Here is a 12,113-nt window from a genome sequence, read left to right as displayed (position 1 = left end):
AGCTAGGGCTGAATTTATACTAGATTACTACAGGACAGCAGAGAAGAATGTCAGTTTTTGTCCTATCCCTGGGGCTAGGTTTATGCAATCTGTGGGTCCCTTTTCTCCTTCCATTCCACTTGGAACAGGAGAGAGTGAATGAACGAGGCAGTGCATATATTTCTCTAGCCAGGGATTTTACCAGTACCACCCCATCTCAGTCACCCTGCAATTCCCAGGGAATTCAGATTCTGAAAGGCTGATTGCTAAAAATGAGTCATGGCTTAGGGTGCCCCAGCTGGAATGTGGAATGATGCTTGTGCCTCACCAACAGACTGAAAGGAAGGGCAGTGGGGTCAACCCTGGAGCCTTGGCAAAAAGTGTTAGGAATAGTAGGGAGGGAGGAGAAGTTAGGCTGGACAACCAAAGAGAGACAAAGAGAAACTCCTTCTTGTTCTTTTCTAGGACCTCCTTCCCCAAAAAGCTTATGGTCAGGGCTCAGCACACTAAGGAAGGAACTGTCTAATTCTCAGTGTTCCATATCCTGGCCTCCCAGATATGCGGGAAGTAGATGTTAGGTGACTCTTAGTATGGACAGCTGTGGACACTGTGGATGGCAGCTGAACCCAGTGAGGGCTTCCAATGTGGGAAGGTACTCTGAAAACCCTAGTTTCCAGGACTTATCCAATGTTTCTTAGTGTCAAGAACCGTATAGGCGTATCTAGAATTTCTCTCAAAGACTCAGAGTTTGCCAAAGAAATAGGCCTGGACCCAACTGCCCTTTCCAAGTTGCATGTGCTGGGTGGAATGTGTAAGTTGAAAGGATATGGGTGAAAATATCTGGGTTTGAAGAGATGGAATGTTGGCATTGAAGGGGTGGAATGCTGAATTTGAAGGCAAGAATGTCGGATTGTGGGGATATTGGGATTAAAGAGATGGAATGCTGGATTTTAGGAATGTTGGACTCAAGGGGTGGAGTGTTGGGACAAAGGAGAAAGAATGCTGGGAGCAAGGGATGGAATGTCGGACCGGAAGGGTGGAATGCTGGGATTGAGAGATTGAATGTCAAAACTGAGCCTGGGAATGCTGGAATGTACAATCAATGGTGTTTTTATCTTCTGTTGGCATGTTGTCCTGTAGGGGTTGTCCTATCTTGTGGATGATCCCCTGTTATCTGTACGAACCTCCACCATCAAGGTATAACTTTTAAAACTTTCAATTGATGTTTTTACCTCTGGTTCTTCTGAGTCTGTGGAGTCTCCTCTGCTCACCCCCCCCCCCCGGTCTGGTTCTCTGCATGTACTGTTGATTCTTCTGGGCTTATCCTACCTCTGCTGTCACACCCAGTACCAGCTCAGGCTTCCAGGGTTTTTGTGCCTTTCTGATTCCCTTTTTGACCTCCCCAGGGCCTTGGAGGGGTGGTGGAACATGGCACCAATGTTGGTATCTTGTGGGTGTCCATGTACCACATGTGTCTGTGCCACCCGCCCAGCTCTATGGGAACTCCTGGTATTGGCTGTCAGGGCTGGTCTCTCTCTGAACTCTGTTCTCATGCTACTTCTCCTCAGACTTCCTCCTCACTCTGGCAGCCTTGGTCAGACCATTCATGGCATAAATGTTTAGTCACCTTGTCTAAACAGCCATATTTTAGTTATCCTGGGCTCCACTCCGCCCCATCCTGGTGGCCTCCGTCAGGAGTCTGTTAGCATCCCCTTCCCATGCTTACACTTGACTTAGGGAATCCTGTGCCTTTAGGTATATTAAGGAGCCATACCCATAACCAGGTGGAAAAAAACCAGTAATCAAAAGCAATCATAACCCTGAGTGTGTGACCGCATTGGCCTTCAAGAGCAAAGCTCTCCCAATACTGTGAATAATCCATTGCCTTTAAAAACTTATGTCTCACATTTGCCCAGGATTCATAAGGATCTCACCCAGTAAATCCAGAAAAGACAACCCAGCGTACCCACTACCCATAGTTAGTGACTCCTTACCTGCTGCTCCCTGCCCCCCCTCACCACCAGAAGATCCTGTCAAAGCCTGCAAAGTCAGTCAAGTCTTTGCTTCTAGCTCTGAGGATGCCACTAAGTCCCTCCATGTCCTCCGTATCCCTTCAGCCAAAGCTGTAGATAAAGTGAAATGTCACATCATGATTTCACAACTGCAGTCTCCGTCCTCCAGTCTGATGACCAGGGAAGGAATCTCCTCCTTCTTTCATTTGACGCCTGTGGGATATCCCCCATGTCCTTATCTGTGCTCCAGGCAGCTGGGAGCCCTTCTCCCGAGGCCCAGAACAGAGACAGGCAGCTATACAGGGTACGGGGGCTCACCCCCCTCCTCCTCCTCCTACCTCCTTCTCCTACCTCTTCTCCCTCTGCTTCCCACAGAACCACGAGTTTATAGACGAACAGATGTTTGAGCAGAACTGCATGGAGAGTTCAATGCAGAACTACCCATCCACACGAAGTCCCTCACTGTCCAGCCACCCGGGCCTCACGACCACCTGCTGCTCCCGTCGTAGTAAGAAAACCACACACCTGCCCAATTCCAACCTGCCGGCCACCCGCCTGCGCAGCATGCAAGAGCTCAGCACGATCCACATCCAGGGCAGCGAGCAGCCCTCCCTCACTACCAGGTGGGTGGCTCCCATCTCCATCACTCCCTAAGGCTTGAGACGCTCCCTTCACAGAGTGAAAGGCTCTCAGCATTAGGAGACCCCTGGGGGTCCTCAGCCTTCCCTCCTCCTTATCTAATGCATGAGCCCCTCACCTCACCTTCCTCCCCCCACCTTCCTTCTCATCCTTGCAAGTTAACCCAAAGGCCCCTCATATGCTTTGGAGGATACTATAGCAGGTGTAGGCCCAATGTGGGGTTAGATACCAGAAAAAATAAGAACAACAACAACAAAAATCCATAGATGACCTACCCTACGGCAAAGAATGGACTGTTTTCTCAAGAATAATTTTCACAATTGTGAAATTATACGAAATTTCGGCTTATCCCAGGCTGATTTTGAATCATAGACTGACTACTTATATGTAGGCCACTTTCCACTACCTCCAATGAGTGGCAAGGAATTCAGGGAAACCAAAATCAAATGCCACAAGTGATAGGAAAAAAATCCACTGGAGGGAAAAACGTATACTCTGAATTCCAAAGCCCAGTATACATGACTTTTGCAACTCGGGGTAGTTTAGGAATAATAATCAGAATGGATAATTACAGGCCGATTACCAAAAGCAGAGATGGAGGGACACCCAAATCACCTCCCAGTTACTGTGAGCTAGACAGGTAGAGGGTCAAGGAAACTTTGGGACACTAGCAAGACGAACAATCATCAACTCACTCTTTTTTTATCCCAGTCGTTCCAGCCTTAATTTGAAAGCCGACGACGGACTGAGACCAAACTGCAAAACATCCCAGATCACCACAGCCATCATCAGCATTCCTACTCCCCCAGCGCTAACCCCAGAGGGGGAAGGTCGGCCACCCCCTGCCAGCCCAGGCTCCAACACGAACATTCCTGCCATAGCCAGCAATGTTGTCAAGGTCTCCGCCTTGTAAAACCACTGGACAGAGGGCCAGTGCGAGTAGTGGGAGTGAAGGGGGCTGGCATGTTGGTGGGTGGCCACTGTGACCACTCCCTCCCCCTCCCCCACTATTTCTGCCCACCCTGTTGCACCCCCAACACTGAAACCTGTGCCTGGAAGGAGAAAGAGGCAGCAAAGGGGCACCTGAGGTTCACTGCTGCTAGCGTGGACATAGGCCTGTGCCACTGCATTGCACAGGGGCCAGAGGAAAGGGAGGGTGGGGCGGGTAGGGATGGGACTGTGCGAGTACAAGCTGCGAGCCAGGACAGGGCCCGGAGGGGGGAGCCTCAGACCAAATAACCATTGTTTCTGGAGACCCCAGTGAGGAAAATACAAGACCAAGAGCAGCACAGAGGCCGAGTTGTCACATGCAAAACAGGAAGAAAATATAACACTGTGTATTTAAGCACCTTTTTCAAGGCTCTTAATGGATAATATTTATTCATGGGAAAAGGTGGAAAACAAAAACACCAACGGAGTTTTGTGAAATGTTTTTCTCCATGGACCCAATACCTTTGAACCAAAACAATGCATTTTGTGAGGGTTTTTTTTTTTTTTTTCTCCTTTTATAGCAAAAGCTTTTAGGCTAAGAAGTCAGTTACTGCTGAGTTCTCTCTCCGTTCCCCCAGGTAGGTGAGGTCGACTGAGCCTGGGCCCCACTGCCCAGCTGACCTGCACAGAGCTGCCACGTGACCACACAGCAACACTCACCCTCTGTCTGCCCCTGTCTCCTTTGTCTCTGTACCTCTCTGCTTCACCCCCTGGCTGTTTTTCTCTGTGTCCAGCCGTCTGTCTCCACATGGACCCCAGTGATCCTGAGACATGTTAGTAAAGGCTTCTCCACTGCCAAGCACCTGCAGACTCGTGCCAAGGACGTGAATGCAGTGGTGAAAGAGAAAAGAATAAAGCAAAAATGGGCGTTTAGGGATGCGGGAAGTCCACCTTAAAGAACAGAGTGCTTCCCTTGTGGTTGGAACCACTGGTGTTGTTTGAAGTTTCCATTTCTGGGGAAGAAAGGGAATGGCCACATTTATCTCACTGGGATCTTGGAAAAGGAAATAGCCAGCACCAGAGAGGCACAGTCAATGCCAGTGTGTGCCAGTGAAGAGAGAACAGAAGAACCCAGGGCTCCCAGCTGCAGCCAGCCCCTGTGGCACCTTGCTCTGTACCCTTCTTTCAGGACCCACCATAAAGCCCATCCAGAGCTCTGACAAGAGGCCCCATGAGCAGTTTCCCGCAGAGAAGGCAGCGGTATGGGGACCAAGCTTTTGACTTATCTCACACCTGAGGCAACTCCCACGGAGGCTGCAGAAGGTTAAGCCTGTGTGCCTCATGAAGGATGCTCCAAAGAGTGAAATCAAGTAAGAGATTATAGATGATTCTTATCTGGTCTGAATGATGCCTTGAGATCTGAAGAGTCTTCAGGCCTGATGTCCCTGAAGATAACTGAAATGGGGGAGAAGCCTGATCACCTCCCTGCAAGTGAGGAAGTGAATATTATTCTTGGAAAACCTGGACACATTTCTGTGCAAGTGGTTTGCATCCTGATGGGGCTGGGAACAGCATTTCTGGAATCCAATCAATTTTCACTGCTTTTAGCAGAGCAGGTGGGCCTTGGGGTTAGTGACCAGGCCCTTTCGGCCTTCCCCAATCTCCAACTTCCCTATTGCAGTCTCTCTAGCCTGGACTCTTAGCCACAGGAGCTCCTTGGGAACTCTTTATCCATTCAACAGCTTAGTGGTTAGCTGTTTAATGGTAGACCAAGAATTTTTCTGCCCACTTCAGCCATCCAGAAGAGTTTCACTAGCTGGGAACCTAAAAACACCTTCAGTGGGCTTCCCTATGACCCCAGCTCTACTGACCCTGTAGAAGGAGAAAGTCAAAGGGATGTGAGGTGGCACCTAACCAGAAGGTGAGCAGAAGGGCAGAGGAGACGGAGCCTTCTCCTTTACACTATCCTCATTGACCACTGACTGAGTCCCTTCTCTGGGTCTGGCCTCAAGGATTTCCCCCTAACCCGAGAATGGGGTGGTCTGGCCCTCTGAGCTTATGGTGTAAGTAGGCAGAAAAGCTTTACAATTACAGCGGAATACATGTGTACACACAAACACACAACAACCTAAACACACTTGCATACTTAATCCCATTCACGTCATCCACATATCTCATTAGGGAAGGCAGAGGACTGGGCTGGACTCCATTTAGAGGGCAGGCAAAGGACTAGAAAAGGAATTTTTCTTTTGAAAGAATGGGTAATGGAACAAAGTTAAACAAGGTTTAAGTTTCTAAGTATATATCATAGGAACTGAATGGGGTAAAGGATAAAGAGGTAAATAGGAACATGGTTACACACACATATGAACTGCCTGTGTTTAAGAACAGGTCATCACAGAGTTAGAATAATGACTGCTCCAACCCAGGACCTGTTTGGTAGTGCACCAGGGGAGCTTACTAGTGGTTCCCACAAAAATTAATGAAATTAAAAAAAATCGTGTCCCAAATAATTTTCCATTTTCTTGACCCTAATGAACTGAATGTTTTGTATTTCTTCAATTTCATTTCCAAATCCCACATTACACCAGTTCCTAAACCACCATTATTAGACTAACCCCTTCATCTCCATCCCCCAATGTAGCCTTAGCCAAAGATGAGAGATCCAGTTCACACAGGAAAATGGCTCATCTACACAACAGAATAGAGCAAGACTACACTGCTAACGGGCATTTGTAAGTAAAAAGAAGGTCCAAAGTGTGCCAAATCAGTTGAATGTCTAACTCATTGGCCAGTGACTGAAGAACCAGGATATTATCAGGGTTTTCAGGGGGCAATGGCTTTCTGGTGAAATGACTTGAGCTTTCATAGTTCATGAACCACTTCAGCATAATAGATTTACAAAGCTACCTATCCCATTCAATCCTACTCAACATTAGGGAGGGTTAAAAACCAACCAATAAGCTACATTGAAATGAATGGAAACTTAGAAAACATGGAATAGAGTGAATCAGAACTAGAAGAGATTAAAGAATATCTAAGTCATTTTACAGTATAGAAGGCTGAGGCCCAGAGAAATTAAGTGACCTACTCAAGGTCATGCAGTTATTTAATGACAGGACTGGGACCAGAACCCAAGTCCCTTGGCTATTAGTCTAATGCTTTTCCCTACACCCACTGCCTCTCAGAGCAATGATGCTTTAGAGAAGACCCATCAGAGATTACTTGTTATATCTAGAGACATAGTCTTATGTGAATGTCAATTATTACTTGGACACAGCCCTTGGAAACCACTGACTGTACTAATACAAACCATACTTTGGAAACCACCACCCACTAGATACAACTAGCTATGGACTATCAATTCTGTCAAAAATAGGTAAGTGAATAGTCAGTTTTTTTCAGTCAAATGCTGTCTCTCCTCGATGAAGAGTGGGCTAGGACAACATTTTAAAGCATACCTTCTATAGTCCTTTTAATCCTTTCCACAACCTCTGGTGGTAGTAGATCAAATACCTAAATCCTTGATTCACAGAGAAGAAAACAGGCAGAAAGAAGCTGAGTAACATTCAAGTTCACATGGCAAGTTAGTGGCAGAACTATGTTTGCAATCCAGGGCTTAGACATCTTGTCCCAGGACTTTTTCCTCTACATCATGTTGCATTACTCTGAGGATTGCTTATATATTTTAATAGCTGGATTTCAAGGCTGGTGATTAGGGAGAGGAAGCATTATACTCAAAACCACCCTGAACCAGGACCTCCAGAAGCAAACTCTGTACTATTTCTCCTTCATCCCCTCTTTTCATAACTAGTGTCAAGCTCAAGACTAACTGCATAGAATCCTGTTCAAAAGACTATATAGTCTCAATGATAGTTGAACACATGAGTCTACAGTCATACAGGAGTATAAAGTCAGCAAGTAGAAAAGTGAAATTAAGAAAAATAATTTGAACAGAAATTAAAGTGGATAGTTAATGCTGATCGACAATTTTAAAAAAGTCAACTTGTGGATATGTTGAGGACTTTATCCAGTTTTCAAACTATGATTCCTGCAGTTCGGGATCATGTCACTTGTTAGAATATTGGCAGGGAAAGTAAAGTACATTGAAAGATGTACCTAGATTTTTTTCCTTATCTTTTTTTTTTTTTTTTTTTTTTTTACTTTGCAGAGATAGTGGTTGAAATTTATCTAAACCTAGATGTTTAGGTTAATAATGAATTCTAGTGATCCAGGTTCCCTCATTTCAATTACTAGGTAACTACAAGGCAGAAAGATCCTAATGCTGTTAATCTAAGGCAATATTTGTTTCCCTTCTAATCTAGTTGGCATGGTAATCATGACAAACAGGAACCAAAAAGACTTTTATTTTCCCTTTCTGATGTCCTTATGAAATCTCAGCATTTGCAACGCTTTAAAATGATTGAAGGAAAAGCGTTGTTATGACCCATCACCCTCGGAGCCCAAAGAACATCATGAAGAGCATCATTAGAACTAAGAGAAAGTGGATCAGAAAAAGAAACAGCTTTAAAGGGGTTCCTTTTGAGTCTTGTTTTCTACTCAGAATGTTCTATGTTTTTCTCATCAAGTGTGGGAATAAATTTATCTTAGCAGGTTACTTAACTACACTGGATAATGTCACACTAACCAGTGTAGGGCACTGACCCAAGTCCTGGGGGGCTCCTTGGACCAACAGACTATTTTACAAACCTGGGTGGTGGGAGGGATGGTATATTTTTGATAATCAGACATTCCAATGTAATGTTTTCCTTAGAGGTCACCCTCCCCCATTAATGTTATCGTGGAAAACATCAAGTGTGTTCTTTTCTATTTTCATATAATAAATGGGCTTTGCTTACCAACATCACAATGGCAAAGAAGAAATACTGTACAAAACTGCAGGAAGATAAACATGTGAAAACTTTCTATGGGGAAAAAAAAAAACTCTTGAGTTTCCTGTCGTCTTCTTTTGAAACTGTAGTGCATATGTTAAAATGTATATCATTTACAGTATTGAGTCATGTGCCACTGCTGTACCTGATGTATCCAATCTGGATTAAACAAACTATGTGCCGCAAACCCTAACATGATTACGATTGTTTATTTTAATACCAGTTCTCCTGCTATACATTAGAAAATAGGGTAATTTTGTTTGGGGGGAAGTTTTTTTTTTTTTTAAACATCTTTATTGGAGTATAATTGCTTTACGAGGTGTGTTAGTTTCTGCTGTATAACAAAGTGAATCAGCTATACATATACATATATCCCCATATCTCCTCCCTCCTGCGTCTCCCTCCCACCCTCCCTATTGCACCCTTCTAGGTGGTCACAAAGCACCAAGCTGATCTCCCTGTGCTATGCGGCTGCTTCCCACTAGGTATCTATTTCACATTGGTAATGTATATATGTCCATGCCACTCTCTCACTTCGTCCTAGCTTCCCCTTCCTCCTCCCGGTGTCCTCAAGTCCATTCTCTATGTCTGTCTTTACTCCTGCCCTGCCACTAGGTTTATCAGTACCTTTTTTTTTTTAAGATTCCATATATTTGAACAGAGACTTTCTTCCTTGCCAGAAGACTCACAGAATCTCAGAAGGGTACTTAAGGTCTAGTCTCATCTTCCCTTCCCTGCCCTCCCTCAATGCAAGCAACTCCTCTATGACATCTGAGATGGTTCTTGCCTGCTTGTATGCTTTAGTCATGGATGTTCACTAACAGGAAAAGCATTTGGCATTTGCCAACAGCTCTATTTTGAGACACAGCCCTGTATTACCGAAAGAAAATATGCTTTTAATCTGCACTGGTTCTGCTGAGAATACACTGAATATCCACCCCTTCATCTAAACCAACGTCTCAAACTAAAAACTCAAAATTAAATGCTATACAGGGTATAGCAGAAAGCTTGGAAATCAGATGACAGAGGCCCTTAGGTTCTATCACTTATTTATATGGCTTCATATCAGTCTCTTCTCTCTTGGCCTGTTTGTTTTCTCCTCTTAAAAATGAGGGGATTGGATTAGATATCCTGAAGATCTGTTCTAACCTTAATAATTCTAGTTTAGGTAGTGAGAGCAAAAGGCGTTTTCATATTTCACCAGAATTTGGCAAGAACAACAGGGATTCTTTTGATTTACCCACAACAACCAGATCCCAATAGATGAAAACTGAAATAGAAATGGAAGGTTTAGGCCAATGCGTGATGCCAGAAGGCCCTAGAAGTTGGCTGTGAAATTCATTTCAATCACTAATGTTCATATCCTTATCACCCACTAGGTGTCACTACAGATTCACAGCTCAAATAATCTGGAGCAAAGTAACTGGAAACCAGATGTGGTGAGCAATACGTGCTTTTTCATTACAAAGCACTAAATGTTAACTGGCATATATGTGCTTGTTCACAGCGGCACAAAACCATATTCTGCCAAAACAAGAGAATAACCTTGTCAGAGTTCCAATGTCAGCTATGACTATCAAAAATATAATTTTATCTTTTAAGATTAACATAGGTTTATTTATATTTGGGGGAGAAAAAAACCCCTAAAACTTCAAACTACTCCCTTGTCTCATGAGTTGATCTGTAACTACTATAATTTCTGTTCAATTATTTTTAGTATTCAGGGGCTGAAGTTTACCTTTAAACTTTTTTTTTTAAGGTTAGGTTATGTTTTAAAGGTTAGCAATTATTATTGCAATACTTAAGCTACTTTAGAAAATATTACTTTTAATTACCCAAAATAACTTGTATCCTCTAAGTCAGAATTATCCAAAGCAACAGGTTTCTCAAACATTTCTCTACATGTTAATACTGCTAGCCTAATTTAAGTTAAAGCCTAACTTGAACAGCTGTAATAAGTGTATTGATTTAGTATTCTAGAATTCAGACATTAAAACAATTCACACTAGCCCTCATCCAAATTAAGTGAATGTATAAAGGCTCTCTATACTCATAAAAAGATTATTCTTTTCTCTAACTAGAAATTATCTTCTCTTACTAGTCATGTATTAGTTAAATCTTAGAACTAGAAGGGACCCTAAAAATCTAGTCCAACTGCCTCCTTTTATTGATGAGAAAATTGGACCCCGAGAGGTTAAATGACTAGTACAAAGTAAAAAATAGGTAGTAACAGAGTCAACCAAGACAACTGCTCCTTCTACTACACAACAAAACATTCTCAAGTGAATGTGCCTAAAAGCTATCTATAGCCCCCAAAAGATTAAGGGAATATGCACCTAGAATGACAATTCCAAATTAAAATTGCACACAAACACAGTAACACACAAATGCCAGCAGATTCCTTCTACAGCCACAATAATTACATCCCTTATTTGGGAAGGTAACTGCTGAAATTTTCCTAGCAAATGCTTATGAAAAATGAAACAGTATTATTTTCATGTTATGTACATGCTTACCTCCAGCTTATTTTTCTATTAAAAAAAAAGCGATCACAGGACAATCCTAAAAGAGAATCCAATTAATTCCAAGACTAATGGGTACCCTCATCTCTAATTAAGATGCAGGAGTATCCTGATTAAAATCCCCTAGCAATGACAAACTGTGAACTTGGCTGTATTGTGGGGAAAAGGGTAGAAAAAAAAAAAAAAAAAAACCAGGAAAGTTCAATTATATAGCAGCGACAAGATTTTAAACATGTAATTAAAGTCTTTTTAATGACATTCTGGACCTAATTATGGATTTGCTATTTACAGTGTTAACTAATTCACTCTAACTTGGCAATACATGTACAGTACTGATACATATAAATAAAGCATATCATTGCCCAACCCAAATGACAAGAATCTAAGTTAAACAGTTAAGGGCTGTTATGTGAGTGTCAGACAGTAAATGACAATGGCTGTGGATGTTTGCTGACAGCCGTGGGGGAAAGTGTTTATATTGCCTAGACAAGTATGTACACAGGAGAGGAGAGCTTCCCTTCACTTTTAAAAAGTAAATACATCTCTCTATTCGTACTCGGTTCTCTCACCACAAATCCATTCACAGAGAAGTTTGGGAACCAATTGTATATTCATAAAAGAACTGCCACAGAGAAGAAATTAAAGAATATGTAACTTCCAATTACATTTATCTAAATCATAATGTACAGATATAGCATCTCAGAAAAATGCTAGAAACTTCCCTTAGCATACCAGCAGAGTACGGCAGTTCTTAACCTGGGTTCCACTGATGGGCTTCAAAGGGTCTATGAACCCTTTGAAATTACATACACAATTCTTGATTATAGAATGAGAAATTTTCTGGGACAAATCTATAGCTTTCATCAGATTCATAAAAGGATCCAAAAATCACCGAAGATTAAGAGCTGCTCCTTTTCCTGAGAAACAAAAACAAGACAGCCACTGATGATCCTTAGCTATTTAATGCACATCAAAAACACAGACAGGGCTTCCCAGGTGGCGCAGTGGTTGGGAGTCCGCCTGCCGATGCAGGGGACATGGGTTCGTGCCCCGGTCCGGGAAGATCCCACATGCCACGGAGCGGCTGGGCCCGTGAGCCATGGCTGCTGAGCCTGCGCGTCCGGAGCCTGTGCTCCGCA

General features: G+C 43.2%; 1 protein-coding gene across 1 annotated transcript in view; it reads left to right on the top strand.

The window, feature by feature from the left end:
- The window catches only part of KCND3 (potassium voltage-gated channel subfamily D member 3), a 222,352-nt gene extending 218,574 nt beyond the window's left edge, over positions 1–3,778 (top strand). Inside the window, exons 6-8 of the mRNA XM_082616187.1 lie at positions 1,120–1,176; positions 2,367–2,614; positions 3,342–3,778. Coding sequence (XP_082472313.1) covers positions 1,120–1,176; positions 2,367–2,614; positions 3,342–3,543 — 507 coding nt within the window. The 3' untranslated portion in view covers positions 3,544–3,778. The remainder of the gene's footprint in view (positions 1–1,119; positions 1,177–2,366; positions 2,615–3,341) is intronic.
- Positions 3,779–12,113: the final 8,335 nt, after the last annotated feature.

This window comes from Mesoplodon mirus (assembly GCF_964341445.2).
Source record: "Mesoplodon mirus genome assembly, chromosome: 3".
NCBI classification, from domain to species: Eukaryota; Metazoa; Chordata; class Mammalia; order Artiodactyla; family Ziphiidae; genus Mesoplodon; species Mesoplodon mirus.
The sequence above is the reverse complement of the archived record's forward strand: the minus strand, read 5'-3'. Positions and strand labels throughout refer to the sequence as shown.